Genomic DNA, 27,955 nt, shown 5'->3' with positions numbered 1-27,955 from the left:
GGAAGAGAAGCTACTGCCCCACAGTATGTTAATACAATTTTCCGTATTTTGAACGTATACGTTATTAATTTCCAATATAGGTTTAATCAAGTTAATGCAAGGAAAAAACTGCTTTTAACATCGTCACGCTATGACAAAAGGCAATTTCGGGCCGTACCTAATGACGCTGTTAAAATTTGAAGACGTTTTCCATTAAGTACAATGCCGTGTTGATTTGCATGCTACGCAGTTTCTTTTCTTCGTGAAAATAATGTAATTAGAATATGAATCATAATTACAGACTTTGTGATTGTTTAACGAAAATTAACGAATACATAGGTATGACAAAAACAATGCATTTGAACCGTCCTGGTCAAAAGTCTAAGAAACGTTAAACAAAACGAAACGTGTAATGAGCAATCAGCCTTATAAGCTAACCGCCTATGTAGCAAAACGTCAAACTATGGAAATGTCTATAGAGAAAAATGCCCAATATATATATTTTTCTAGCCCATCGCCTGAAAGAAGTATCCCAAGTTTATAAGCCTATCCCTTAGTCGTATTTTTACGACATCCATGGGATGTTGTAATGATTTTATATGCAATAAAGGGTATTCTATCTGTCTATTTATCTTCCTACTTTGAATGAGCATCTAGTATTCAGGTAGTTCTTGAATCGATAAGTTAGTTGTGATAGATCCTGCAATCTAAACAGCACAGCGGCAAGGTCGATCAAGGAAGCAAACCGGTAATTACAAACCTAAATATCTAGATTGTATTTCAATACCTACGTAACGTAAGTACTTATAATGAATTCTATATTACGTACGTATAAAAACGATAATGCATAGCCTGTTAGACAACATCATAGAAATATTAATGACATTATTCAGAATTTTATGGTACAATCGAATGGAAATATGCTAGATGAAGCGAAAGAGTATGCAGCGGTAGTGCAAGCGGAAGATGTGAAGTGTTAACCGAGTTTAAAAAGAGGAGGTTTCGACGTCTGTCTTGGTTAGAATTCGCGGCGCCCGCGAGGATCCTAGACATCGTGTTTTTCCTTTCCTTTCAAAATACAACACGATTCACCAAACACCCTGTATAGTGTATAGGTATTTAAATTCCGAATTCACTAATAATAAATTTAAAAACACAGTTTACTCGTATGATTGACAAATGGTACATTAACAATACTAACTAGATATTTTGATGCCAAGTAGGTACCTACAATTGCAAAACATGTAAACCCAGTAGTTTTATGTACTATTGTACTAATGTGAGTGGGGAACAGATCCCACGACCTTGGCGAGTGAATGCCTAATTAATTGCTGCGTAGGCCTCACCTTGCTGAAATGTGATCGATTGAATGAGGTTAATGATCCTAAAAGTGATGATTACAATGATATTCTTAAATGTAACAAAGATATTATAAATAATAACCTGACCTTATTAGCTTACCTTGCGCTGGATGATGGTCATGGGCAAATCCCGGGCAAAAATAATTATGATATCAGTAATATAATATGTTATCGTTGAGTTAGTATCCCATAATACAAGTCTCGAACTGACTTAGTATATATTTTGACTATAGAAATCGGGATATGTTAGAATTACAAGAGAACGCCTTTTTTCTTGGCGGGAATTTTGGGAAATGCTTATTGCAAATTTCAAGACCAAGCGATTTGGGCTGTGCGTTGATTTAATAGTCAATTAGTGTCTTTTTTTAACTGACTTAAAAAAGAGCAGGTTATCAATACGGCCGTACTTTTTTTATTTGGGATCAACATATCGCCGGTATTAATCATCCGATTTGAAAATCCTTTGAATGAATTCAAAGATTACCCGTGGCGTTCCACAAAACTTTGGTCAAAGTCTGGTCTTTTCTTATATACGAGTATTTAGACTCCGATTTCTGTGACTTTTACCAATGTCATTATGTAGCGATTTAATACTAACATAGTTTGTAAGACACTCTGTTACTAACACCTGAAATAAATGATTTTATTTTATTTTATTTATTTAATTACGGCAAGTTAAAACAATTAACAATGGTTACGAGTAATTCAAATTTAGTTTAGCTCAGACAATAGTATTATCTCTTTAGTATCTCCATTTAATTACACAGATCTTTCTCCTGGTAAAAATACAGTTCCGCCGTCTCACAATTAAAAGTTTTGCGCTTGCTTCGCTTGCACATTTCCTGCAGACAAAGGCGCAAGAAAGCAGACAAAAGATGAACTCGTCTCAAGAGACAATAGACAGTTTTTAGGGTACCATCGCGGAATAAGAAAACATTTGAGTTCACCTATTTTCCGCAGTCGTGGTAGGAAAAACTCGAATACAACGCTCGTATTAAATACGAGTAGAAAGTTCACATTCTCATTGCGTTTTTCTTACGGAGTAGACACAGCCAATAGTCACAAGTGACTCAAAACATTCATTAAGTTGATTGGCGTTTTTGATGGAACTGTAGGTAAGTTTTGCTTTAGGGATTTTATTTGCTTCTCATTTAAAAAAAGAACATGTTCTTTTAAAAAAAAAAGAGTTATAACTCATCTCATCAAAAGAAATCCCATCAGAAGGTTTGCATTCGTTTAATTCTGAAAACTGCACTGCACATATTTGCATAAATCAGTTCTTATAAAAGTTTCTTTGAAATGAATGTGCTTTTATTAACTCCCGTTTGTCCTTTTTAAAATACTTTTGAGTATGAATAGAAATTACTTTTCTAGAAAAACACACTGTTTTTCTAGAAAAGAATAGTTGAAAGAATGTCTCGTTTACAATTTTTTCCCATATTGGTGGGGAAGCAACTTAAAACCAAATTCCAAAATCCGTACGAGTTGATCAAGAGATAGCACTAGAGATTCATGCGATCTTTTCTTTTTGGTAAATTTTCAGGCTTCTTCAAATCATAACTTGTACAAAGTTTCATAATCGTCTATAAATCTTTTATCAAAAATTTTTTGCCTACAAATGAAGAAAACTTTATCGGCTTAGTAGGAATTCAGGGTTCTAAGCATACGTTCGCGGGCAAAGGCTATTATAATTACTTATCGGTTTATGCATGCCCATGTTTACAAGAGTTCACTTGCATTAGAAAGTTAGGAAGTACGTTGTCTGTCACGTTCTTCCTAAGAGATTATGTGCAAAAATGACTTATAAACGCTCATGTTATTTATTGCTATCATATTGGAACTTTTAGATATAGCACCTTCACATTTTTATTTAGCTTAATGACTTATAAATTATTATTCTATTGTGTAAATAACAAAATAAACAAATTGATTTATATGCTGTGTGTTTTCCGGTACTTCAGAATAGAACCTCTCCATATATTTCCAATGGATGTCGTAATGGGCGACTAAGGCTAGTAACCTCTCACTATTTGAATCTCAAGTCATCAGAAAGCGTGGCCCTTCAGTCTTTTCAATACCATTGTCTCTCCGTACCCCGCAATAGAGACAGGACTGTTTGTATGTATATTATTTATTTTACTTTCGTTTCATTGTTGTAAAACTTCAGTATGCTAACTTTTTATCTTATATATAAAACTAGCTGACCCGCGCAACTTCGTTTGCGTGTATCCCGCTACTTCGACAAATACAGTCAACGCACCAACATATATTGGATACTAATTTTCAATTCACAATAACTTCTCTTTCCCTTAACCGCGTTTAAAATATTAAAATGTTTTTTGGTTTCTGTGACTCTTCTTTGATCGCCCCCCCTATCAGTTTTTGGAAAAAATATTTAAGTAATGTACAGATTTTTTTTTATAGGGACGCTGCCCCCGCCGCCGCGGCCGGCCCGTACCGTGCCGCAATACTAATATCGTGATATCTCCTAAACTATATGTCTAAATAACACACTGTAAACTGCAAAAATAATCTAAATTAAATGCTCGTGATGATGAACTTACTTATTTTGATAAGGATATATGTATTATTGGTTATATCACCAGTTAAACATCACCCAACGAATTAAATGTTTTTTTAATACAGAAAAGTAGTTTTTGTGACTTAAATAAAAAAGCTGGATATATGTCATCGCGGACTTTTTTGTAGAACTAATAAAGACCAATGTTTTTGCTATACATTGTTCTTACTTGTATCCAACGGTATAAGCGGCGCACGCACAAATGCAATCTTCAATTAGATTTTTTTTCTGACTTCTTGGACATAAATCGCTATAACTCAGCTAATATAGTTTCAATGTATTTCAATTATATATAAAAACCTGTCGGAGAAAATACTCTTTCTATTAGTGAAAACCGCATCAAAATCCGTTGCGTAGTTTTAAAGTTTTATGCATACGAAGGGACTACAGACAAAATGGGCGACTTTGTTTTATACTATGTAGTGATAGTGATTCTCGTGTTCGTGAAAATGTTCGTTCCCGTACTCCTCCAAAACGGCTTGAACAATTTTTATGAAATTTTGTGAGCATATTGTGCAGGTCTGAGAATCGGCCAACATCTATTTTTATACCCCTTAGTGATAAGGGTTGTCCACCGTTAACAAATGTTTTTAACTAGAAATTACTTAATAATGATTTAATATGGCAAAACAACGTTTGCCGGGACAGCTAGTAAAATATTTACACTCTCGACTCCATCATAAGTCACGACCAAAACAAAATCTTGATCTTCATCCTAATGGAATGTCATATTCGTGGAAACGACTAAAATCTCGTATAAACAATCTCGATGCTTTCCCTCACGACTTTTCAATATTTGTCTGTTAATGTTTTTTTGAACTTTCCTAAGGCCAAAAAGATGCAAGGGGTTATTTATTCGGATGCGCCCAAAAAGAGGACTAAGGATATAGTTATTTTTCCATAACGTAATAACTTACCCTGTGATTATATTATGTATATTCCTTATAAATAATTATCTTACGTTCCTCAAGAAAGTCTTTTAAATTTTTTTTCTGGAAAATCCCACAAAGAATCCCAAGTTTATTAGCCCTTGATCGTCTTTAACAATCTGCATGGAAAGCGAAGCAGTTGGCTAGCAACCCGTCATTTTAATCTCAATTCTGTCAAAGCCATATAGTTGAACGTGGCCTTTCAGTTTAAGACTGTTGGCTCTGTCTACCCCGTAAAGGATAAAGAATTATATGTATGTATTCCACGAAGTTACAACCAGCTGACCTCCGTTAACAGGAAACTAAATATAACCTTCTAAATCAATTTAATATGGATCAGATTTTTATTTATACCCGAAACGTGCACCTGAAAAATTCCCTAGGGCTCTTAGATAAAACGCGTCGGAATTTCTTCCCTCTTTAAGATGCAAACAAGATAATATGGAGATGGGTAGCTCTCAAAGTATACTTATTTGTATTTGATAGACAATTATTGCAAACTTTTAACAATTACATACAAAAAATCACGCCTTTTTCCCTGAGGGGTAGGCAAAGACTTCATCATCTTTCCACTTGCCACGATCTCTGCATACTTCCTTCGCTTCATCCACATTCATAACTCTTTAACGCGTTTTAATCGTGCGACAAACTTTCGCTGCTTCCCTTTTTATTACAACGTGAATAATAATAAGAAAGCAATAGTTTTTTGCGCGATGAAAACCTTGCGGGGTAGACAGACTGTTGGCTCGGTCTACCCCGCAAGGGATATAGACGTGATTATATGTATGTACGTATGTTGGGTGGTAAAAGATAGTGACATGTTGTACACATATCTGTACCCTATATATTCTGTGACAAGAGTATAATCACCTCATTCCAAGAGGACCATTATCCCGAGACATAATACACCACTTATTGGAAACGTTCTCCACCCCACATTAAATCTTACAAAGTCCGCATTTTCTATGAAAGTTAAAGTAGATATAATCCATACTTAGATTGTTAATGCGAAAATGAGTGTTTCTGTCGTCAGTCCTATTAAAGTATTTAGTACTCAGAGATATAAATATTGTTGAGGCAAAACTCACTCCAAAAGTTTCGGACTATTTGAACAAGTGACGTACCTATTGTCTTAATCTTAATACTACCTATCATTATCAGGAGAAGATATTTTTATTATTTTTATATGAAAATTAAACTCGAAACTACTGGACAGATTTTCTTGGGATTTGGCGCAAAGGCAGACAAAACAGTGACATAGGCATATTTTTTATATCCCCATTATCTTTGGTTCCCTCATTAAACAGTGAATATTTGGAGTTATACTTTCTTAAACTTATTTACTTAATTCCACTGAAATTCAGCATAAAGTAATAATAACGTAGTTTTCAGATAAGAAAGTCTTTATGAAGAAGCAGCTTTTACCCGCAGCGTCACCCGCACGTTTTCAGCGCCACCATCACGCGCTAATTTAGCGCTATCTACAAAACAATACCTACAGGTTTTTCGCAAATTCCACAGGAACTATTATTTTTACCGGGATGCTAAGAAAACTCTTCTCTGAATTTCACATATAGATATACCTACGTAATAATTCAAGAAGAAAAGCAACAAAAAAACATATAAACTAACTGTTGCATTAATAAATAATATTAGTTGGGTGACTAACAATCAAATTTTGTTAAAAAAAAAACTGGCGGTACTGTTACTAAGATTGCAATAGATAGGTTACTTAGAGAATGAATCAAAGAGTTAAATCTTGTAAACAAAGTACTTAGCTATACGCATCGGCCTGTGTCCGAAACTGTATTTTTAAATCGGATTTTGATGCGATTTTAATATATATACCTATATAATTTTAATAAAACGCCGTACAAAACAAAAAAAATACAATAAACGTGTCGCTAAAACAAAAAATCGACACCTCAAAAACCGCCTTAACGAGGCGTGACACTTTTAACAAACAATGGCTAACATTTGCTTAACAAATTGCCGTGTCCAAACATTGCATTGTCTATTGCGAGCATTATGTCAGCGGCGAAAGCGCTTCCCAGTTGCGCAAGCGCAGGTCAACTTGTGACATTGAAAGTACAGGCAAGCACAAATATCTAGAACATTTACTATTTGTACAGTAATTTTTTTTTACGCCAAGTTAATATATTAAAATAATAATTATAATATAATATACACAATTTTTTTAAACGTAGGGATAGACAGATAGATAATTATTATAGATCTTTATTGCACCCTAAGAGTATAACATACAAAACAGCACAAGAGACAGAGATGGTACAAAGGCGGACTTATCACTAATGTAAAAAGAAAAGAGAGTAGAAGTTTTATGTGAATTTTTCAGTTATTGTAGAAATAATGGTCTCTTTATACATTGAGTAACTGAAAATTTACACGCATTTAATACGCATATGTATCAATATTAAATACTTATCAATTTTAAATAGCTGAATTTGAAAGCTTTTATAAAGGTACTAGCTGCGCCCGCGTTTCGTTCGCGTGGTAAAGTTATTTTGGGCATCATGGAAAAAATTATTTTAGGCATCAAGAAATAATGGAGAATGTGAAAAAAATCGGGGAAAATTATTCATCCTTGAGGGCTTCCATGATGCCCAAATTCAACACAAAAAGAACTTTTTAATTCGAACCAAAGTTGTTGAGATAAGCGCGTTCAAACAAACAATCTCTTCAACTTTATAATATTAGTATAGATAATTAAGAACTCTCAAATTGGTTCTTTAACCAATAAACCTAAATTGGTTGCAATTAAAAAAAAAATAAAACACAATTTCTAAGGCTATCTGTTACACAAATGCTATAAAATTACAGCTATAAAAACAATTCGTTCTACAACGTTAGTCAAACTGACCGTGTGTCTTAAAACTATTCTTTTTAATTAATGTTACACAAGTTATGTCAGTCGGTGAAAGTTCTTCCTATTGTAGCAATAATTGTGTTTAATAGAATAACACTAGGAAAACAACTTCAATTGTTTTATAAACATTAACGAACACATTTTTTCAATAAAACGCATTCAGCGATAAGTAGTTATATATTGCACATACATACATACATATAATCACGTTTTTATCCCTTGCGGGGTAGACAGAGCCAACAGTCTTGAAAAGACTCGATAGGCCACGTTCAGCTCTTTGGCTATATGATAGAATTGAGATTCAAATAGTGAGTGGTTGCTAGCCCATCGCCTAAATGAAGAATCCCAAATTTATAAGTCTATCCCTTAGTCGCCTTTTACGACATCCATGGGGACGAGATGGAGTGGAGAGTATTTATTGTAGATACATACATACTTACGCTCACTAGGTATCTTTTCAACTCTTAACTTTAAAACAAGCAATCCTAAAACTTAACTTTTACCAAAAGCATAAGCCACAAAAACCAAGTGCTTTTATTATTCAATTCATCAACGGACCAATATTGAAATGTAAAAGGTCAAACCCTTCAGTTTCCTGAACTACCCTCATTTGTAATTTGGCTTCCTCTTATAACTTTTGACTTTGACGTAGGCTCCCAGTTCCCTTCACTTCTCGCCTTTATTGTTTTTATTTTTCACACAGAATAACACTAAATAATATTCAATAACAAATAATACTAAATAATATGCAATAACAAATTGCAAAATTGTAAACTATCATTTTCATGAACCACTTTCGCTAAAATTTTAATTGTAAATAGGAACATTCTTAGTCATTTCAGAAATAGGAAGCAGACTCGAAGCAAAATCAAGTTATACCTAAAGTAATATGTATATGTAGGAACTAATTGTGGTTACACAAAACTCAGTATACTTTAAGAAAATAAAATAATAAGAAATAAGATCAAACACTGTTAATAAAATAACTCTGTCGCTTGTTGAAAACAAAAGTATTCCTCGAAATTAAAACGTTAAATTGAGGTTGTTCTCCTCTTTAGTGCCTTAAGAACAATAACTGTCGTCTGCGCAGATATTGGTACTGCGTTTCTGTGGCTGTCTGGGAACCGATCGTCGTTGACGTCATAGTGCAAAGAGCAGACAAATTGACGTCGCACTGCCGGGTTGCCTTTCTAAAATATTTTATTAAAATTCATTTTTGTACTCGTGTGCCGTAGCCTGCAGGGACTTGACCGCTCTATGGTTTCGGTTTATATATAAAGTATATCAAGTTTCTTTACAGGCGAATGTACATTTTCAAAATACATGACAAGTCAAGGTATCAGGATTCTGTACAGACTTTTAATAGGTGTATTTCAGTGCTGTATAAATCGAAAGCAGCCATCTTTTACACATTTTTTACAGTCCTCACGTTCATTGTATGACTTATCTAACTACTGTTGCGGCCGTTCAACCTCCTGACAGACATACTCTCAGACTTGACATTTAGACATATAAAACTGACTGATATATTAGTAAAAAAAAGGACTAAGTATCAATTTGACGAGAAGACGACGACCAGACAAGACACGCCTATAAAGTTCTGAAAATCTGGTGTTTTTATTGTGACCGACCCACTCAAAAATAGTATTGATGATTAGAATAAAATAACAACAAAAAATTAAACTACACTAACAACAAGGAACAATATCAATATCCGAACACACGTAATACCCATCTTAGATTTTTGCCACGGTATATACATATACTATGTCGACTCCTGTTGTTTACCTCCACGTTACCGATACGTTTAATGGCCAGCGAAATATTTGTCAGTTTATTCCCCGTCACGAACTGTTCATAAAATTAAATGATCCGTGACATTTCATTAATGGAGACACTTTTGACTGCAATACACTGTTTCCTTTAGATATAATAAGTCTTGAAGTTAGCCGTGTGGTATTCTAGTAGTTACTGTGTAACGGAACAGACAAAGCGCATCATTCAGAACTAGGTGGAACTAAGTGGGGTAGACAGAGTCAACAGTCTTGAAAGACTGATAAGCCACGTTCAGCTGTTTGGCTTCATGATAGAATTAAGATTCAAATAGTGATAGGTTGCTAGCTCATCGCCTAAATGGAGAATCCCAAGTAAATAAGCCTATCCCTTAGTCGCCTTTTACGACATCCATGGGAAAGAAATAGAATGGCCCATTTCAATTATGTAATCATACATAATTGCGACTTTATTTCATACGGGGTAGACAGAACAAACAGAATTTATAAGACTGAAAAGCCATATGCAGCTTAAAACAATGAAATTGAGATTTAAATAGTAACAGGTTGCTAGTACATCGCCCTAAAGAATAATCCCAAGTTCTTACCTGACATTAAATATATAAACCTGCTTATGTATTGTCTTTCATTTAGGATTCTTTGTAAAACTTTCGAGTTCCCAAATTACAGAACTTCGGGACCTTTCATCTGACTTTTGCGAAAGTACTGAAACTTCAAATGAACGTTTCAAAAAAGATTTCCTTTCGCTTTTAAGGACATAAAATATAAAAATTCTAATTGGTTTTATTATAAAATAACAACTGTAATACTTAGGTACATTACATTTTTCCTTTTGTCATTTTAAGAAAAACAATAAGAATTTTCGAAAGCAAATCTTTTAAGAATATAAATTAGCTCTATGTAATGCCTTACAAATGATATTTATTTTGACTTCCGAGACTATAGGTACATAACGAGAAAATTAAACGACCACGCTTTTTATCCATGAATTTAATTTAGAAACTTTTTTGTTTTACACATTTTTTTTCTTTTTGTCAACAGTACTCCTGACTATATTGGCTCTAACGTCCAGCGCGCAAGTCGAAGACCCGTGCAAGACAAAGTCGCGTGTTGTCGCTGACGACAAGTACTGCGACAAATACTGGGAGTGCGACAACGGCCAGTCAATACAATACGACTGCCCCAACGGATTGGTCTTCGCCGGGAAGCATCGTGGAGTCACAGAAGGCTGCGACTATCCGTGGCGGTCTAACTATTGTGAATATCCTAAAGTGCAAATAAGTGAGTATATATTTTTTTTTCCACATACATACATTTAGTCACGTATATATCCCTTACGGGGTAGACAGAGCCAATAGTCCCGAAAAGACTGAATGGCCACGTTCAGCTCCTCGGCTTAATGATGGAATTGAGATCAGAATAGTGACAGGTTGCTAGCCCATCGCCTAAAAAAAGGATCGCAATTTTATAAGACCTTGGTGTAACATTTGACACCAAATTAACTTTTCACAACCATATTTCATCTTTGGTTAAAGAAAGTTTCAGGCGTCTTGGATTTGTTTTAAGAAATTCGAGAGATTTACAAAATCCACATGCAATAAAACTTTTGTATTTTGCACTTGTACGTAGTAAGCTTGAGTCAAGTAGCTGTGTATGGAATCCACATGAAGACTACTACACACTTATGATTGAAAAAGTTCAGAAGGCTTTCCTGCGTTACTTTTATAAACGTTTGCATGGATACTATCCATTTTTTATATCCCACATTATTTCTTCTAGGTATTTTAGGCTTGAATTCATTAAAAGTACGTAGAGATCTAGGTCAATTAATCATATCCTTAAAAATAATACGAGGTTATTTTAACGACATTCAGCTCCATAACTTAATTAATCGTCTATCTGTACCAAATCGACGATTACTGCAGCGGGCAAGTCAGCCGCAACGTTTGTTTGCACCTCCGACCACGCGCACCATATCGCATGCGCAATCCCCTCTCTGTCGCATGCTCACGAGCCTTAACGCATTCTTAAATCAACATCCTGATTGTGATATTTATGTGGATGGATGGAATATGATTATAAGAAATTTTTTGTTATTTTGTGAGAAAGGTGAAACTACTTCAACTTGTTTGTTTCTGTAAGTTACTTCTTTGTTTCATACCCATAGTATAGGTACTTATTATTTGTCCTTTTAGTTGTGAAGACTGTCAAGGTTTTATTTTATTTTGTTATACTTATAAGAATTCCTTGCCAAATACTGTAAGAGGTGTACTACTACCGTTGTATTTTTGGCGTAAATAAATAAATAAATAAATAAATAAGCCTATCCTTTAGTCGCCTTTTACGACATCCATGGGAAAGAGATGGAGTGGTCCTATTCTTTTTTGTATTGGTGCCTGGAACCACACGGCACTTTTTTTTCCATTCCTATAGAAATGAGGTTCCCGTTTCGATCTGTTTAACCCTTTTCTTATATATCTCATTAGGGAATTAACGCCTTTCTTAGTATATATACTAAGAAAACAATGGCGTTATATATAACTGCGTAACCGCCAGTTCCCATATATTATTATTTTGTTGAAGAAAATATTGAAAGGAATTAACGAATTTAGTAAAATAAGGTTTTGGGTCCTGTGATATTATAACAAAGGTTCTGGAAGTTATCATTTCATAATGCTTATAATTACAACAGCGTTAGTTGTTACCACTAAAGTCGACTTCAAACCAAATAAATCTTCAGCCTTTACGGGGAAGATATAAGGTCACAATTCATAATCAGCACATTCTTGCGAACTCTCCGACAAGAAACTACCACCAACACGTTTATTTTCCAATCCACTTCAACCAATCAATTTGCATTTTCCACCATTGCAGATCCGCCAATCGGAACGGAGCATTGTGATTGGCTGTACGGCATCTTCGGCCACGAGACCTCCTGCACCAGATACTGGACATGCTGGAATGGAACCGCCACCGAACAGCTGTGCATCGGAGGCCTGCTGTACAATGAGAACGCACACTCCTGCGACTGGCCGGAAAATGTTGACGGGTGTCAGAAGCATCGTGAGTCAAACTTGTCTTACATACATACATATGATCACGTCTATGTCCCTAGCGGGGTAGACAGGGCCACCAGTCTTGAAAAGACCGATAGGCCACGCTCAGCTGTTTGGCTTAGTGATAGAATTGAGATTCAAATAGTGACAGGTCTTGAAACTTGTCTTCATTGCACAAAGTGTCCATAGTCTTTAATCTCCTGATTTTTGTCTTGGTTGCGTATTCCTCGCTATTGTGTGGAGCCCGTGGGTTGCCCAAAGACCCGATCTCGGAATGGTAAGTCAGTCAGGTGCCGTGTGGTTCCCGGCACCAATAGAAAATATGACCACTCCAACTCCGTCCCTTTTCTTTGGATGTCATTAAAGGCGACTAAGGGATAAGGCTTATAAAGTTGGGGTTATTTTAGGCTTTGGGCTGGCAACCGCTACCACTATTTGGGTCCCAATACTATCATTAATCCTAACAGCTGATCGTGGCCTATCAGTCTTTTCTAGACTCTTGGTTGGATAAGCCGGCACGTAATGAAGATGTGATTATATGTATATACATATGTTTACGTTTCTGTTTCACGTAATAATTACATACATATTTTATAAAAATATACAATTTCGGGACTCACGAAATCGACGTGCCGTTACGTCAAACACCAAACAAGATTATATTAATGCCAATAAAGCAACCGACAATCGATACCTAACTTAAGAGTCATAACACATTACATGTTGGTATGTACTTACCTTACCACGATTAACTATACAATGGCCAATACACTTTAACTTCATTATCAAGATCATTACACTAATGACGTCCTCATTCATTCGCGAACAATTTTCGTTCAATAATCGATCATGAATGGCAAGCGTTTCACTCATCAATCATCACGCAACTTTCACCCTAACTGTTGAACGCAATAAAGCGTATAATAGCATAATAGGTTCGTTAATCGTTGTTCTTTTATGTAACTCTTAATTGATACTGGTCGGTTACAACGTTAAGCCGTTGACAGATGAAATCGAAATTATTGTATTTAATCGATTTAGGGCATTCATTCATATGTCAACAACTATAAACAAAAGATAATCGAATAGTCTTGAATGACTATATGTTTGTCTAATTCTCATTAATAACAAAATACCTATTAATGTAGAAATCTTATAAAGCCTACCTAAATTGCTGAATTCTGTCAGTAAATAGTATCTGCGTTAATACCTTCCTTACATTAAACAGTTCGTTCCTTTAATAATTAATTTAAGTAGGTACTTACAGACATTTTTTAATTTATATTTATACCGAACAGAATAGAATAGATTTATTTTCAAAATTGGATACAAGGTATCACTTATTGACGTCACATAACTTAAATCTAATTATAACTACTACCGCTTCCAAAGCGCATGTGTAGAAGAAGCGGCGGAACAAACTACACTGCAGCATTTTCATAGGACGTCAATTTACAAATATAGATCTCTTAAATCTAAATCGTGGACGAATGCACATTGTCTACATTAAAAAACATGTATGAATGTAGAACTGATTATGTCAATATGAATATTTCGTCAAATAAAATAAATATAAAATAAAATATGTACATACTGTACAAATTATGTCAAGATCATGTCAAAAATACACACGCATTTAAGAGGCCATTATGTCCAGCTCGGGCCACACATGTTTATCATTAATATAATCATCCGTGCTGTAATAGGCTTTCCTACAAAGCTCAACTTTAATATACTGTTTGAATTTTCTATCATTCATTTCAAGAACACTTTTTGGTAATTTATTATAAAATCTTATACAATTAATCAGAAATGATTTCCCTACCTTAGCCAGCCGATGTGCTGGGATCGACAACTTGTAATTGTTCCGCAGTGATCTACTAGTACATTCACCTACTTTTTTGAAAGAGTCTAAGTTTTTCCTAACATGCATGATGTTATCGAATATGTATTGGGAGGGCAAAGTTAAAATATTTAGATTTTTGAAAAAATCTCTTTGTTTAAGACCGTAGATATATCGAATTGCCCTTTTTTGTAAAATGAAAATAGTTTGTATGTCTGCTGCTGATCCCCAAAGCAGTAGACCATATGACATTAAACTATGAAAATAACTAAAATATACTAGCTTAGCAGTTGCCACATCCGTCAAATGCCTAATACGACGAATAGCGTATGCTGCAGAACTAAGCCTTTTAGAAAGTTTTAAAATGTGAGCATGCCATTTCAAATTTGAATCTAATGTTATTCCTAAGAAAGTAGTACTATCAACAAAATCTAATCTTTTACTACTTATACTAATATCCACATTTGCCTGCCGCACATTAGGAAGTGTAAACTTAATGCATTGGGTCTTATTTGCATTTAACAGTAAGTTGTTGATTGTAAACCAGTTAGAGATGGCGGCTAAAGTGCTATTCACATCATCACAGATTTCGCTACGGCGGTTCATTTTAAAAATTAGTGACGTATCATCTGCAAACAACACGATGCCAGTCTGTTTCTCAATCATGCAAGGCAGGTCGTTGATATATATCAGAAAGAGAAAAGGTCCCAAAATGGAACCTTGCGGTACCCCAATTTTTACCGTCGCTCCTTTCGATTTTGTATTATTTAAATCTACCGTCTGTAATCTATCACTAAGATATGATTTAATTAGTTCAACGGCAGCAGTATCGAACCCGTAATGAGCGAGCTTGAGCAGAAGAGTTCTATGATCTACGCAATCAAATGCTTTGGTCAGATCGCAAAACACTCCGATGGCATCCTGTGAGTCTTCCCATGCATTGAGAATATGAGTGACAAGAGCCACACCTGCATCTGTTGTACATTTCCCCTCAGTAAAGCCGTATTGCTGACTATGAAATAATTTATTAGACTTAAAGTAACGCTGCATTTGATTAAGCATGATTCTCTCGAACACCTTGCTCAAAATTGGTAAAATTGAGATTGGTCTATAATTACCAGGATCTGATTTTTCACCTTTCTTGAATAATGGAATTAGTTTACTATACTTCATTAAATTTGGAAATATCCCTTGGTCAACACAATTATTGAATATATATGCTAAGTCCCCAGCTATAATATTTATAATATGACATATCACAACAGCCGACATACCCCAATAATCCTCAGACTTTTTCAGATTAAGTTCTTTAAAGGTATTAATAATGTCAGTAGGGTCAATATTTAAGAATTTAAATTTGGAACTGCAAATGCTGACATTATTTTTAAGTAGTATTTCAGCTTCATTAGGGCATGAGTCAATATTAGAAGTTAATTCCAACGGTATATTTGTAAAAAAATGTTCAAATAAATTTACTATTTCTGTTGTAGAGGTAATTTTCCTATCATTAAATTTAATTTCATTAATATTTTCTTTAAAATTACTTCTACCAGTTTCCTTGTTTATAACACTCCAGGTTTTCTTTGTTTTGTTAGGAGCATTACTTATTTTGTTTTTAATGAACAAAGATTTTGCATGTAGACATACTTTTTTGAAAATTTTTGAATAATTCCTAACATGGTCTACGAAGCCCCTTTCAAATCGATACTGTTTTTGGGCATATAAATCGTACAAAGTCTTTCTACTTTTGTAGATGCCAACAGTAGCCCATTCATTGAATTTAAAGTTATTATTGCATTTCCGTTTCTTTTGTATAAATGTTTTAGAGTACGCGTCTGAAATGGTAGTAAATAACTTATTATAATGACCATTAGGATCGCTGCCCGTGTAAGTTACTGCGCAAATTTTATTCTCTAAAGAACTTGTAAATTTATTGATTTTATGGGCTGTGATAGGTCTGCACATAATTAATCCATCACATGTACTATGTTTAGTGGAAAAGGTAACTAATTGACCGCAGAACGAGACTTATAATTAAATTACTTTCATTTATAAAGAAGTGATTTATAACATCATAATTAAAATTGAAAACGAATTAAAACCTTAATCGCGAGGGATATCGACGTGATTGTATGTATGTATGTACCTTAACTACCATACAGTGTAACATCGATGCTTAACTACGGGTCACTACATTTTTGCAATAACATGTTACTGTATTTGGCAACTTGATAAACATGTATTCTTACGTACACGATTCTTACACGAATGTAAAAATCGTCCATAAAAGTATCGACCCAAATAATTCTCTTATGTAATGCAGTTAATTGCTTTGCGATGTTCTTATAATGGCTTAATTCGTTGTTTTAAATATTTGAATATTAGTTATGTTTGAACAGGTATGTTAAAGAAAGAGTAGTAGTATTCAATGTTCATTAAGGGTAATAATTAGAATTTGTTATAATTTTATTTACTTGTTGCTTACTTCTAAAGGTTGCCAGAGAACTCTTATAGCGATACGTAGCGGACGTTTACGTTTAGTGGTTTAGACTTTGCGGGGGTTAGACTGGAGTCGCTTTGTGTAAATCTTGACTTACCCAATCCTCATCATGGTCAAAGGCGCAACCTTTGCTCCTCTCCACATCAGAGAGGTGACATTGAATGTAATAGGAACTTACGTCAGGTAGAAAAGAAGAAGACTTAATTTTTGAAAGATTAGCATACTTTTATAAGTAGATAATTATTTTTATCCCTTTGCAAGATTTAGTACGCGCCCGAGAAGTTATGCGAATTATTTCATTCTTTTTCCCAATTGTGTTGGAATCCTCTCTTATTTCCTTTCATCGCTCCATGAAAGATATTTTCACGACTAGCAGTTCGGTAATCGTTCGGTAATGATAAGGTTTATATACCTTTGTCTAATATGCCCACATTCTCTGTCCGCTTAATATCAATAATCTCGTTTACTTTTTCATTCCCGTAAGCTTTTTTTTTTTGTGTGCGTTTAATCTCAATCTGTCTGTTACCACCAGACAATATAAGGCCTAAGGTGGTGCACGCAAAATCAAATAATGCCTACTTTGGCTTGAAAATAAATCAATTTAATATTAAGATTCCTCCTCTTGTGAGTAGCGTGCTCAAAGTTACATCCAATTTCAGCAACGCCCACGCCTAGTTTCTTTACTTTATCTTTCAGACCTGCTTACTCAGTTGTTTCCATTTGTGCTAACAAAATCTTTAGGCCAACCACAGCATGAAAGGCTTTAGATTACTCATCAGATTCACTTAGAAACTAGTCACAACATTAAACTATATTGAATAGTTTATCAAGATACTCCGGCGCGAAGTTGTGGAATTCGTCGAAGACTCCCTAGTCATTATAGATTCCGAACAGACTTTGAGAAGCTTCAATGACCAATTGTATGCGATTGTATTATGAGAGCTAGTTTGTATTTTAATGTTAAGTAATTTGGCTTTTTCCCAATGAAGTCATCTTCAGATTTTGACAGTGACTTAATATAAAAATTTTGCGCTAGTAATAATAACATATCTATAAAGTAAATAGAGACCAAGCATCGGAAAAACAAAGGAAGAAATTGAGATTCAAATAGTGACTGATTGCTCATCACATACATATAAGAACCTTTATTCTTGAATCTTTTTTTGTTATATAAAATAAGGTAGTCCATTTTTATTCTTGCGTAAAAACTGAAAATACGTTTACAAAGACAGCTTTATCCCGGTAATTCCCCCTAATAACAAAGCTGTCTCAAATTGGGAAATGACGTAAAAATTCCGCATCACGTTACCGTAGGCTTTTATTTGTCTGAGTAAGTATTAAAGGGTTATTGCCATTCTACATACCGCTCATATTACATTTCATCACTTTATTACCCATTTTGCAATGAAGTAAAAATCTATTTTAAGAATTTCACTCAAATTAAATACTCAAAGTACCTAAATTCTGGTGACACGCTTGTTTTCTTTTTTTTTGTTAAAAACAGTTTGGCTTGAAATTACCAATAAATTTTATTTAAAAATGATCTTACCCAATGAACAACGTACTTGTCAACTAAAATACCATGAGAAGATATTGGGTGAAAATATCATTTAAACTAATTTTCCCGGAAGCGTGACCCAGCTGGATCGATTTTTTTCGAGTATAATATACATAAAAATCGCTCGTTCATTAGTATAGGAAAGGAAAAAGATTAAATTATAAAGATAAAATCTTGTTAAGAAATATAAATTTCTATGTAATAATCTAAGAGTGTCGTATAAGTGGAATAACATTTTAAACGTACATACAAATTATGATGGTAACCCATCCTAACCTAAAACCTACTCAAATTCTGTCTATCCCACTAGTCGCATATTGAAGTCTATATTATTACTTTTGCAGCGCTGTGCAATGAAGACCCCAACGGCAATGTTCCACTCGGCAAGTCCTGCAACCGTTACTGGCAATGTCAGGGCGGGTACCCTCGCCTGCAGAGGTGCCCCGCCATGTTGGTGTTCGACAGGAGGTCCCTGAGGTGTGTGGTGCCTCCCACTGAGGACTGTGACATCCCTACCACCACGCCACCCCCACCGGAAGAAGAGGAGAATAGACCGGTAAGATTTATGTTTAAGTAGTTAGTATAAAGAGTAAATATTGGTTTTTGTTCACGAATAAATCCATAAACTAAGATTTTGTAGAACAGAGACAGATTACACTTTTGATAATAAATCATAGCCTGCTTTTTACTAAAACATTCTACCTGAGCGAAGCTTGGAAAATGAAAACCAATATGAAGCAATTCATAATGATAAACTGACTATTTCCTAAAAAGCGTTTTATTGTATAGATCTTATGATAGTTAGCTTTGTGGATTGATCAAGTGGGACTCAAAGTACATGTTTTGGCCCTAACTATAAATGTTTCATTACAGTTCCGAGGAGAATTTCGTTTTAAGTCAATAGATTTTTTTATACTTTACAATACTCTGTTTTAAGGTTCGTTACCCACAAGGTCTTCGACCAGGGGTCATCATGTATCGGGAAGCAAAAAGACGTACGTTTACAAAAAATACATATAACAAAAATACTGATTCACAATCTTATTTACTTTTATAATTAATCACGAATTGATAAACACAAAAGCTATGTTTTATCTTGGCTTCCAGAGACCGCTAGGTATGTTGCAAATGACCTATGTAAATGTACAAAGGTAAATTAAGCATTTATCTTTGTATATTTTCATAGGATATTATTAATACCACTCTCCATAATTTTACACATTTCATGAATATCACAAATTTCTTGTGGGTTTTATTGTCCTATATTCTCTTTATAAGATTAGTAACTTGGTACAAAGACACTTGCACTAGGATTAGCTCTAAAATGTGGCATGTCCGTGACAGGAATTTCAATATTTCTTTCTCGCTCTTACTTATTGCTATCACGTTTTTTCCTAAAACCTCTGGCGTGTTGATGTTTTGAGGTTTTATGTAATTTGGCACAAACAACTTAGCATCACCCCCTGGCGTTAGTCCCGGATGCGTTTTCTGGACAGAAGCCCTTATTCACCGCCTTATATATACCTTTTAAGGGCAGGTTGGGCTTTAACATGAAGTATCTTATATAAAGGGATAGGCTTACAAACTTGGGATTCTTTTTTAGGCGATGGGCTAGCAACCTGTCACTATTTGAACCTCAATTATATCATTAAGCCAAATAGCTGAACGTGGCCATTCAGTCTTTTCAAGACTGTTGGCTCTGTCTACCCCGCAAGGGATATAGACGTGACCATATGTATGTATGTCATATATATAGTGTAATAACGCCTGACCTCTGCAATCTTGCATGGGGTCTAGCCCAGCATGGATTATGGATCATGGTTGCCAGTTGCCTGAATGTGTCGGTTTCCTTACGATCTTTTACGTTGCCGTACGAGCCTCGGTTAAAACAAGCACACTTATTTAGATTTATCTGATTTTTTTTCATTTGGTTTGGTACATGGCCGCGGTATGATTTGAACCTGGGAAAATAAGCGAGCGGTAATAATACTTTTTGTGTGCCGATACCGATGTTGAAACGTTTATACAAAACTCTAACACCTTATTAAAGTATTTTAAGAAAATCTCAGGAGAGTAAACCTCGGTCGAAACTGAGTATTAAATAAATAATAATTTATTGGAAATAAAGATTACTTTCTTGTAATTTCAGGCACCAAACCAGTCAAAGCGACCGGCGCAAGCACAGGACTACCAAGAAGCTCAGCCTGGGCGTCCACGGCCTAGAAACTAACTTATCATGTATTCTAGAATGTTCTAGATCTTTCTTTTAACTTTCACATTCTTGGGAAACTATTCCTTTCTGATTGGTCAGTCAAAACCCCCTTCCCACCATGTGAATTGTTTCTAAGCTCCCTATTGATATCGTGGTATGTTTATATGTGAAAATGGATACAATTCTGAATGATATTTGTTATTTTAATTCCTTTTAACTGTAAAGCAGGAACCAAGGGGTTTTTTATTGTGTTATCAGCTCAGTAGGTTGAAATGTATTTATAACAAGAAAATATTTTCTTTTTCTACAATTTCGTCTAAACATTCATTACCGAATGTAATATTGTGTTATTATGGAGCAGAATAACTTTTCCTTCAGCTTATAGTTATTGATTCTTAAAAACTAATAATACACTTAACATTCTAACTATAAAAAATAAGCGACTAGTATATTTTCTTTCAAGTTATTCATGTATTTTCCAACACATTTCTTTGAGGCTGAGAAAAATTCTTACAAAAATCAACATCTAAACATGTCACATCAACGGGGCTCATAAGTGTAGAAGTATTATACTTCATTAAGTTTATTTAGAACTATATTTAGTCATGTAACTAGTTTGTACTCATAATTGTAAAGTACTTATTTCTAGAATAAATACTCAAATGAATCGAAAATTATTATCCATTGAAACTGTGATGAATAAGATGATGAATTTTTCCAACAAATGCGATAGTAAGTTTGTTTGTTGTGTCTTCAGAGTAATCAAATGTACCAACCATGTTGAAATTTTGCGTGTATTTAATTAAAAGACTGGAGAAGGTCATGGGGTACTTCTCATCCTAGTAAAAAAAAATATAATTCCCGTGGCATTTGTGAAAATCTGCTTAGTATTCTTTTATGTACCTAGGTGGCGTTGAAATTCGCGTGTAATAATATATATAATACAATATGTACGGCCACAACTTCTTATAAACATAGTACCTACAAAATCATGTTTATCAGAAACCAAATAAATCACTACAACGTCAATGCACTTATAATTCCAGGCAGTAGCCTAAAACCATTTTAACTTTGGCAATTTCGAGTTCCCGATACAAATTTTCAATCGAAATGTCGTTACGTTACTTCGAAGGGTGTTTCAGAGTAAGACCCCAGTTTCATGTTTGCTATCACATGTTTTTAACCAACCAAAATCATTTATTTTTAAGCACCATTTATATTGGCTTTTGATAACAGAACTCCGTTTGATTAGGAATCTGAATTAATTTTCTTCAATAAATTGACAATATTTATAGCATAAGGTTTTTAAATATAGTAAATATTTTTTGATGTATTTTTGCTTATTTTGTGACCCCTTTTTGTTATTTAATAATAATGACTAACCTTATATGGTAGACAGAGATTCAGTTAAAATCTTGATGATTTGTAAATGGTAGAAATACAACTATAATTACACGAAAGGACTCCATGACCTTTCGTGCAAGACCTAACTCGTATTGGAAAATAGTAATTGCACTGGATGGATGTCGTAAAAGATGAATTTACTTTGGTACTAGCTCAATCTGTGTGATTTGGTCCCGTTTATATTTAGGTATTTATAAAAGAAAAGAGAGACTGAGTGATCCTATTCAAAAATGCCCAGAACTACAAGGCACGACAAGTCAACAAGTCTATTTATAATAATTACACATTACAGAAGCTTTCCATTATATAATGTATCAGCTTTAGGAAATTGTTTTCTTAAATATGAGCTAATATTACACAGACCGTCCTCCATTAGGCCACAATTTCGCCAATTACAAAGACTCTTGTGTCTTGGGCAATTTTACCGCCATTATTCGTTCGTAACACGATATTTTAATGCGAAGTAATTGGTAACAGTCGCTGCTCAGATTTTATTTTCATGGCCCTTCTCAGAAACTTGAAAATTTAAATCTTTCTTTTATATTTTAATATACTTTTCATTGTGTCCACACCTTCACCCTTGAAAAACTGAAAATCTTGTAGGTTCGCGTGTTAATAGAAGTAGTAAAAAAATATGTCTGTCAGTCAGTTTCTCAATATGACATAATAAATATAGGTCGACTGAATTATTGAATTTGAAGACGTTACTGGTTTTTAAACACTTTTATTTCGTACCTATTCAGTCAGTAATTTCACTAAATCATATTTCAAATACATGTTTGCTGTGTTTGTTTTTAAAGAACACTCCTTCTAGTAGCAAAGCTCATGAAAAAATCAAAGCGCGCCGAGCCTTTTATCCAATATCGCATTCGTTAATTTGATTTGGCAATCACAAAAGAGCATGTCCCCAGGGTTCTGATAATGGCTGTGTAAAAACGAAATGGGCACAATTTCAGAAATAGAGCCTAAAAAATTGGGTCATAATACTCTTGGGCGTTGTAGATGGATTTGACGTAATGGAAGCGTATTGATTGAGCGGGTAGTTGACGTGATATAGAAGTAACGTGCATGAGTCGCAAACATCAGTATCAAATCTTCATAAAAGTTGATGTAAAATAAATTTTCATTTAGAAAAATGATGAGGCAATAATGTCTGCAGGCATCATAAAATAATAAAAAGTTTATTTCTTCAACAGAATTTGTCAAGTGTAAAAACTAAGTCTCAGTCTACTCCTTGCGTCAATTTTGGGCTAAAATAACGAACTTGCTAGAAGAGTGACGACTGCCATGATGTATTAATCTAAAAAAAAATCAGGGCTCATGGCAAACAGGAAATTGTAGTCTCTACCAACCTTTCCGAGGAAAAGCCGTGATAAGCTCCCAACGGCGTAAAAAGTAAATTCCTTTTTGTCTCTGCGATAATTTGGAAAAAATATCCCAAATTCAGAACTCAGTGTGCCTTCAGAAAACAAAGATGCCAAATTTCAAATTCTACGAGTATACCTACGTGGTTTGAACTGAGCTTGCCTCTGCGATAATTTGGCAATAGGGCAATTCCCAAATTCAGGACCCAGCCTGAATTTGGGAAGCCCTTTTCCCAAATTGCACCCCTAAAGAACATAGTCATGTCAAACATTCAAATTCTAGATCCAGTGGGTTGAACGTTGTCAATTGTAATCAGTCGGTGCACTCTTTCATAAGAAAAAGTAACTAACAATCATCCACAGCGGAAAAATCCTTGTAATTCGCACCTTATTTAAACCGTGAAGATCACAGGGACAAAAGTGGAAATTCATTTTATCTGGCTGAATGTTGAGTTTGCTGAGTGGCCCGCAAATTAAAACGCCTCTGAATTACGGCTCAGTCTTCAGATAAGTGATATGAGAAGATATATCCTGCTTCATGAAAAATACGTGGTTTATTCTGCAGCCGTAATTCATAGACAGATAAGTCTACATTAGGTACCAACTTTGACTTTACTCAGATTAGATTAAATACATTGCAAGCAGATTAACACAGTAATGCAATGTTTGTCAATAGGTTTCTTTGGGCCTATCAGCTGAACGTGGCCTATCAGTCTTTCTAGACAATTGGCTCTGTCTTCCCCGCAAGGGATATAGACGTGATTATATGTATGAATGAATGAATGTAAGTAGGTAGGTATGTCTTTCTTTCTGTAACCATAGTCCCAGAATTACAAGGTTTAATTTCAGCGGATAATTTCAGGCGTCAATAAATTGGGAACTTTATGGAGATCCAGGTGTGAGGGAACCCAAGATGTTTCTCAAACATTTTCTTATTATAATTAATTAAACTTGCAGGTACGGATATATCATTATCTTTACTTAGTTGACTTTAGTTTTTGCGAACTTTTGCCATGTGAACATGAAGAACGTCAGGAGAGTGATGACGGAGGGATAGGCAGAGTCATCTTTCCCTTGCGCCAACCTCCAACCTTCCGCCAACCTACATACATTTAATCATTCTTTATCCCTTATTTGGGGTAGATAGAGTTAGCTGTCTCGAAAAGACTGCAAAGCCACGTTTAACTATACTAAGGCTTATTGATAGAATTGTAATTCCTTTACATAAATTATCATCCAACATATTGTTCTGAATTTTATGTTGTAAATGTAACCCTATGTATGTTGGAAATCATTTGCCAAGGATATAAGCTGGATTGTCATCTGCACTGACCGCTGATTCAACGGTCATTGCGGTCTGCGTGACCACATTACCGGGGTAATTGCGCTGCTGTCAAACGTGCGCGTATATATACACACGAATTATACAGTCATACATCCTACTAATATTATAAATGCGAAAGTTTGTGGGTATGTCAGTATGGAGGTTTGTTACTCTTTCACGCAAAAACTACTGAACCGATTACGATAAAATTTGGTATGTAGGTAGCTGAAGACCCAGAATAACATAAAGGATAAAATGCTGCAGTGCAGTTTGTTACCGCTTCTTCTGCACTGACGCCTTGGAAGCGGCAGTAAACTTAGTTTTTAAGTAATTTATTTGACGTCAACCAAGTTGTTAAACCATACGACAATTATTAAGCGATATAATAATATCCTATAATAATGAATAAAAAATTTTGAATTTTTGAATTTTTTTTGCTACTTTTTATCATGGAGTTCCCGCGGGATTGATAAGGTTTCCATGCGGACGAAGACGCGGGCGGCCTCTAGTTATAGGTACATATAATCGCGTCTTTATCCGTTGCAGGTTAGACAGAGCCAACAGTCTCGAAATACTGAAAGGCCATATGTTTAGCCGTACTGTTTGATGATGGAATTGGATTCAAATAGTGACAGGTTGGTAGCACATCGCCAACAAGAAGAATCCTAATTGTATTAGTCTTTCGCAAAGTCAATTAAGAACATGTCATGACATATGTTATATCTTCTCTCCGTTTCTAGACCAAGGTCAATCAACAAAGGCTTATAAACTTGGAATTTTTCTTTTAAGCGATGGGATAACAACCTGTCACATCTCCCTCTTAATGTCAATCATCATTAATGTTTTATCGATTTGAACCAGGGTATTCTTTTATCAGGGACAAGCTTTTTTCCATTTTTAATGCATTCTTTATACAAATCAAATCAACAGATATCCATCGAATCGAGTATAAACATAAGTTAGTGGCCCGCTGATTAAAAAAATACTTTGTCTGCTTAATAAGTTTCACCTTTTAAGAGTAGTATCAGATATTTAAACTAATACTATATTTATTTTTTTCAAATTCAAATTTTTATTTGCCTAAAATGAGTAGGTACAACAAGGTCTTAAATTTTTATACCAGATCTTCATATTTACCCTTTTGGATGTTGCAAACATTTATTAGGGTATGTATTAGTAGACATACTAACTTATACATAAAGTTACCTACTTAGAATCATAATTTTAAATCTAACTAGACTTAATTAATTCAAATATTTATACTAGCGTTTGTCTCCCAAAATACACTTTCAGCTGTAAAACTGTTCAGGGGTAACAAAGCGCAAAATAACGGAATTGATTAGTTGCCGCACCTGCTTCTCATACAAGTAGGTAATACTCGGTAACAACTCATACGAGCTAATAGCATCAAATAATTTGACGGACTTTGAGACGTAGCGGTAGTAAGATTCTCTGTGATACAGTAGGTCCCGGGTTCGAATCCCTGCCAGGGCATGATGAGAAACGAACTTTTTCTATTTAAACTGGGTTTTGTATATTTATCTTTAGAAGGTTTTATTATGAAATATAGTATCATTGAGTTAGTGTCTCGTAACACAAGTCTCGAGGCTGACACAGTCTGTATGATTTGTCCTATAGTCTACCTACTTAATAACTATATTATTACATTTATTCACCAACCTATGAATAATAATAAATTAAGGAAGAAAATGGATGCCATAAAAGAACTTGCAAGTTGAGACATGAATGCGGATGAAGCGAAAGAAGTAGTGTAGGTACTTTTCAGATATTTCACATTTGCACGTGCCTGGCAATGTATGTACCTACTTCAGTAAGTATGTATAAAAATTAGAAAATAACCAATTCGCCCCAAAATTCCTACATTTATTGAAGCTTCCATACCTACTGAGCTGGTAGTGAAGGAGCTGTTATTATTCTCACGAATAACTGATAACTTTCTGAGCTACTTCGTTGTTTTTGTTTTAATGTCTTGTTGTTTGAATTCATGTTCTGTTAATGACTCATTTTACATGATCATGCTGTGTACACTAAAGTTGGACATTTTACTTGTTCATTATATATACATTTCCTAAGGATAATAATGCAATTCTGTAATCTGTCTGTATGTGTACCTTAATAAATAAATAAAATAAATAAAATAAATAGAAGACTGTAAAAGTCAATCAAAGAAAGAGATTATAAACTTTTTCTATAAGGCATTGGGCTAGCAACCTGTCACTTAAGTGAGTATGTATAGATATTGAAATAATGTATTGGATCTTTTCCGATTTCAATAATTACAACATATTCTCGACCGATTCTTATTCAGTAAATATTATAACCTAATCAGAGGAAAAATCAGAACACTCTATTATAAGCTTCTATACTTTACGTTATTGTCCTTCACCTGAATATAAATAAGAATTCGCAAGTTTTTCTCCAACTCAGAGAACCTTTAAGGAGTTCATAAGAATGTCCCTTGAGACAGAACTCATATCTGTCAGAACTTTCGCAGCCCTTGTGAGTTCCGCCCTCAGGTTCCGTCGCTCATAATATCTTGTAAAGTTCCATAAATATTTATAGAAGGGGAAACGTACTCTATGGCTTACAAGTACTGAAGATAGAAATGTCTATATTGTCTCTAACTTTATTTACCTTCAGATATGTGTGTGATATAAGGTTAACTTATGTTAGTTTTTTGCTGACAATTTGGACGGTTAAAGGTATATTGGTTAGAATTAGCGGAGCTACGCGTACACGTTATTCATACTGATGTTATAAATGTGAAAGTTAACGTTGTTTTTTTACATCTTCTTATTTAAATCGGGCAGTGATTTAAATAAGAAGATGTAAAAAAACAATCTTTCTGATAAACAAATAAAGACTTTACGCGGGCGGAGCCCCGGCCTTACTTAATGCCATATGATGAAAGTTATTGTATATGTTAGTGTATTTTTTTTATTTCATTTTGGGCTTTCTATAATTGAGGAGTGTGTTTAAAATATCAATTTCATTTAAGTATGTACAAAATGCACATGTCAATTTGATTATTTCGCGCTGTGCTTGTGTTAGTAGGTACTTGTTCAAAGGTACTTTTTAATAGATATTTCATATTGAGTCTGTGTTAAATATTGAATAAGTGACTTTAATAAATAATGAAAAGG

The 27,955-nt window shown here is 34.5% G+C and overlaps 1 protein-coding gene across 2 annotated transcripts in view; it reads left to right on the top strand.

The window, feature by feature from the left end:
• Positions 1-22,032, top strand: part of LOC106129331 (protein obstructor-E) — a 37,833-nt gene extending 15,801 nt beyond the window's left edge. The window contains exons 3-7 of one of the 2 annotated variants that reach the window (XM_060954603.1): positions 10,572-10,811; positions 12,405-12,593; positions 18,832-19,043; positions 19,425-19,482; positions 20,637-22,032. In XM_060954603.1, coding sequence (XP_060810586.1) covers positions 10,572-10,811; positions 12,405-12,593; positions 18,832-19,043; positions 19,425-19,482; positions 20,637-20,710 — 773 coding nt within the window. In that variant the 3' untranslated portion in view covers positions 20,711-22,032. The remainder of the gene's footprint in view (positions 1-10,571; positions 10,812-12,404; positions 12,594-18,831; positions 19,044-19,424; positions 19,483-20,636) is intronic. The other variant, XM_013327861.2, reaches the window with a different exon arrangement.
• The last annotated feature ends 5,923 nt before the right edge of the window (positions 22,033-27,955 follow it).

This window comes from Amyelois transitella, chromosome 4 (genome assembly GCF_032362555.1).
Source record: "Amyelois transitella isolate CPQ chromosome 4, ilAmyTran1.1, whole genome shotgun sequence".
Classification (NCBI taxonomy): Eukaryota; Metazoa; Arthropoda; class Insecta; order Lepidoptera; family Pyralidae; genus Amyelois; species Amyelois transitella.
The sequence above is the reverse complement of the archived record's forward strand: the minus strand, read 5'-3'. Positions and strand labels throughout refer to the sequence as shown.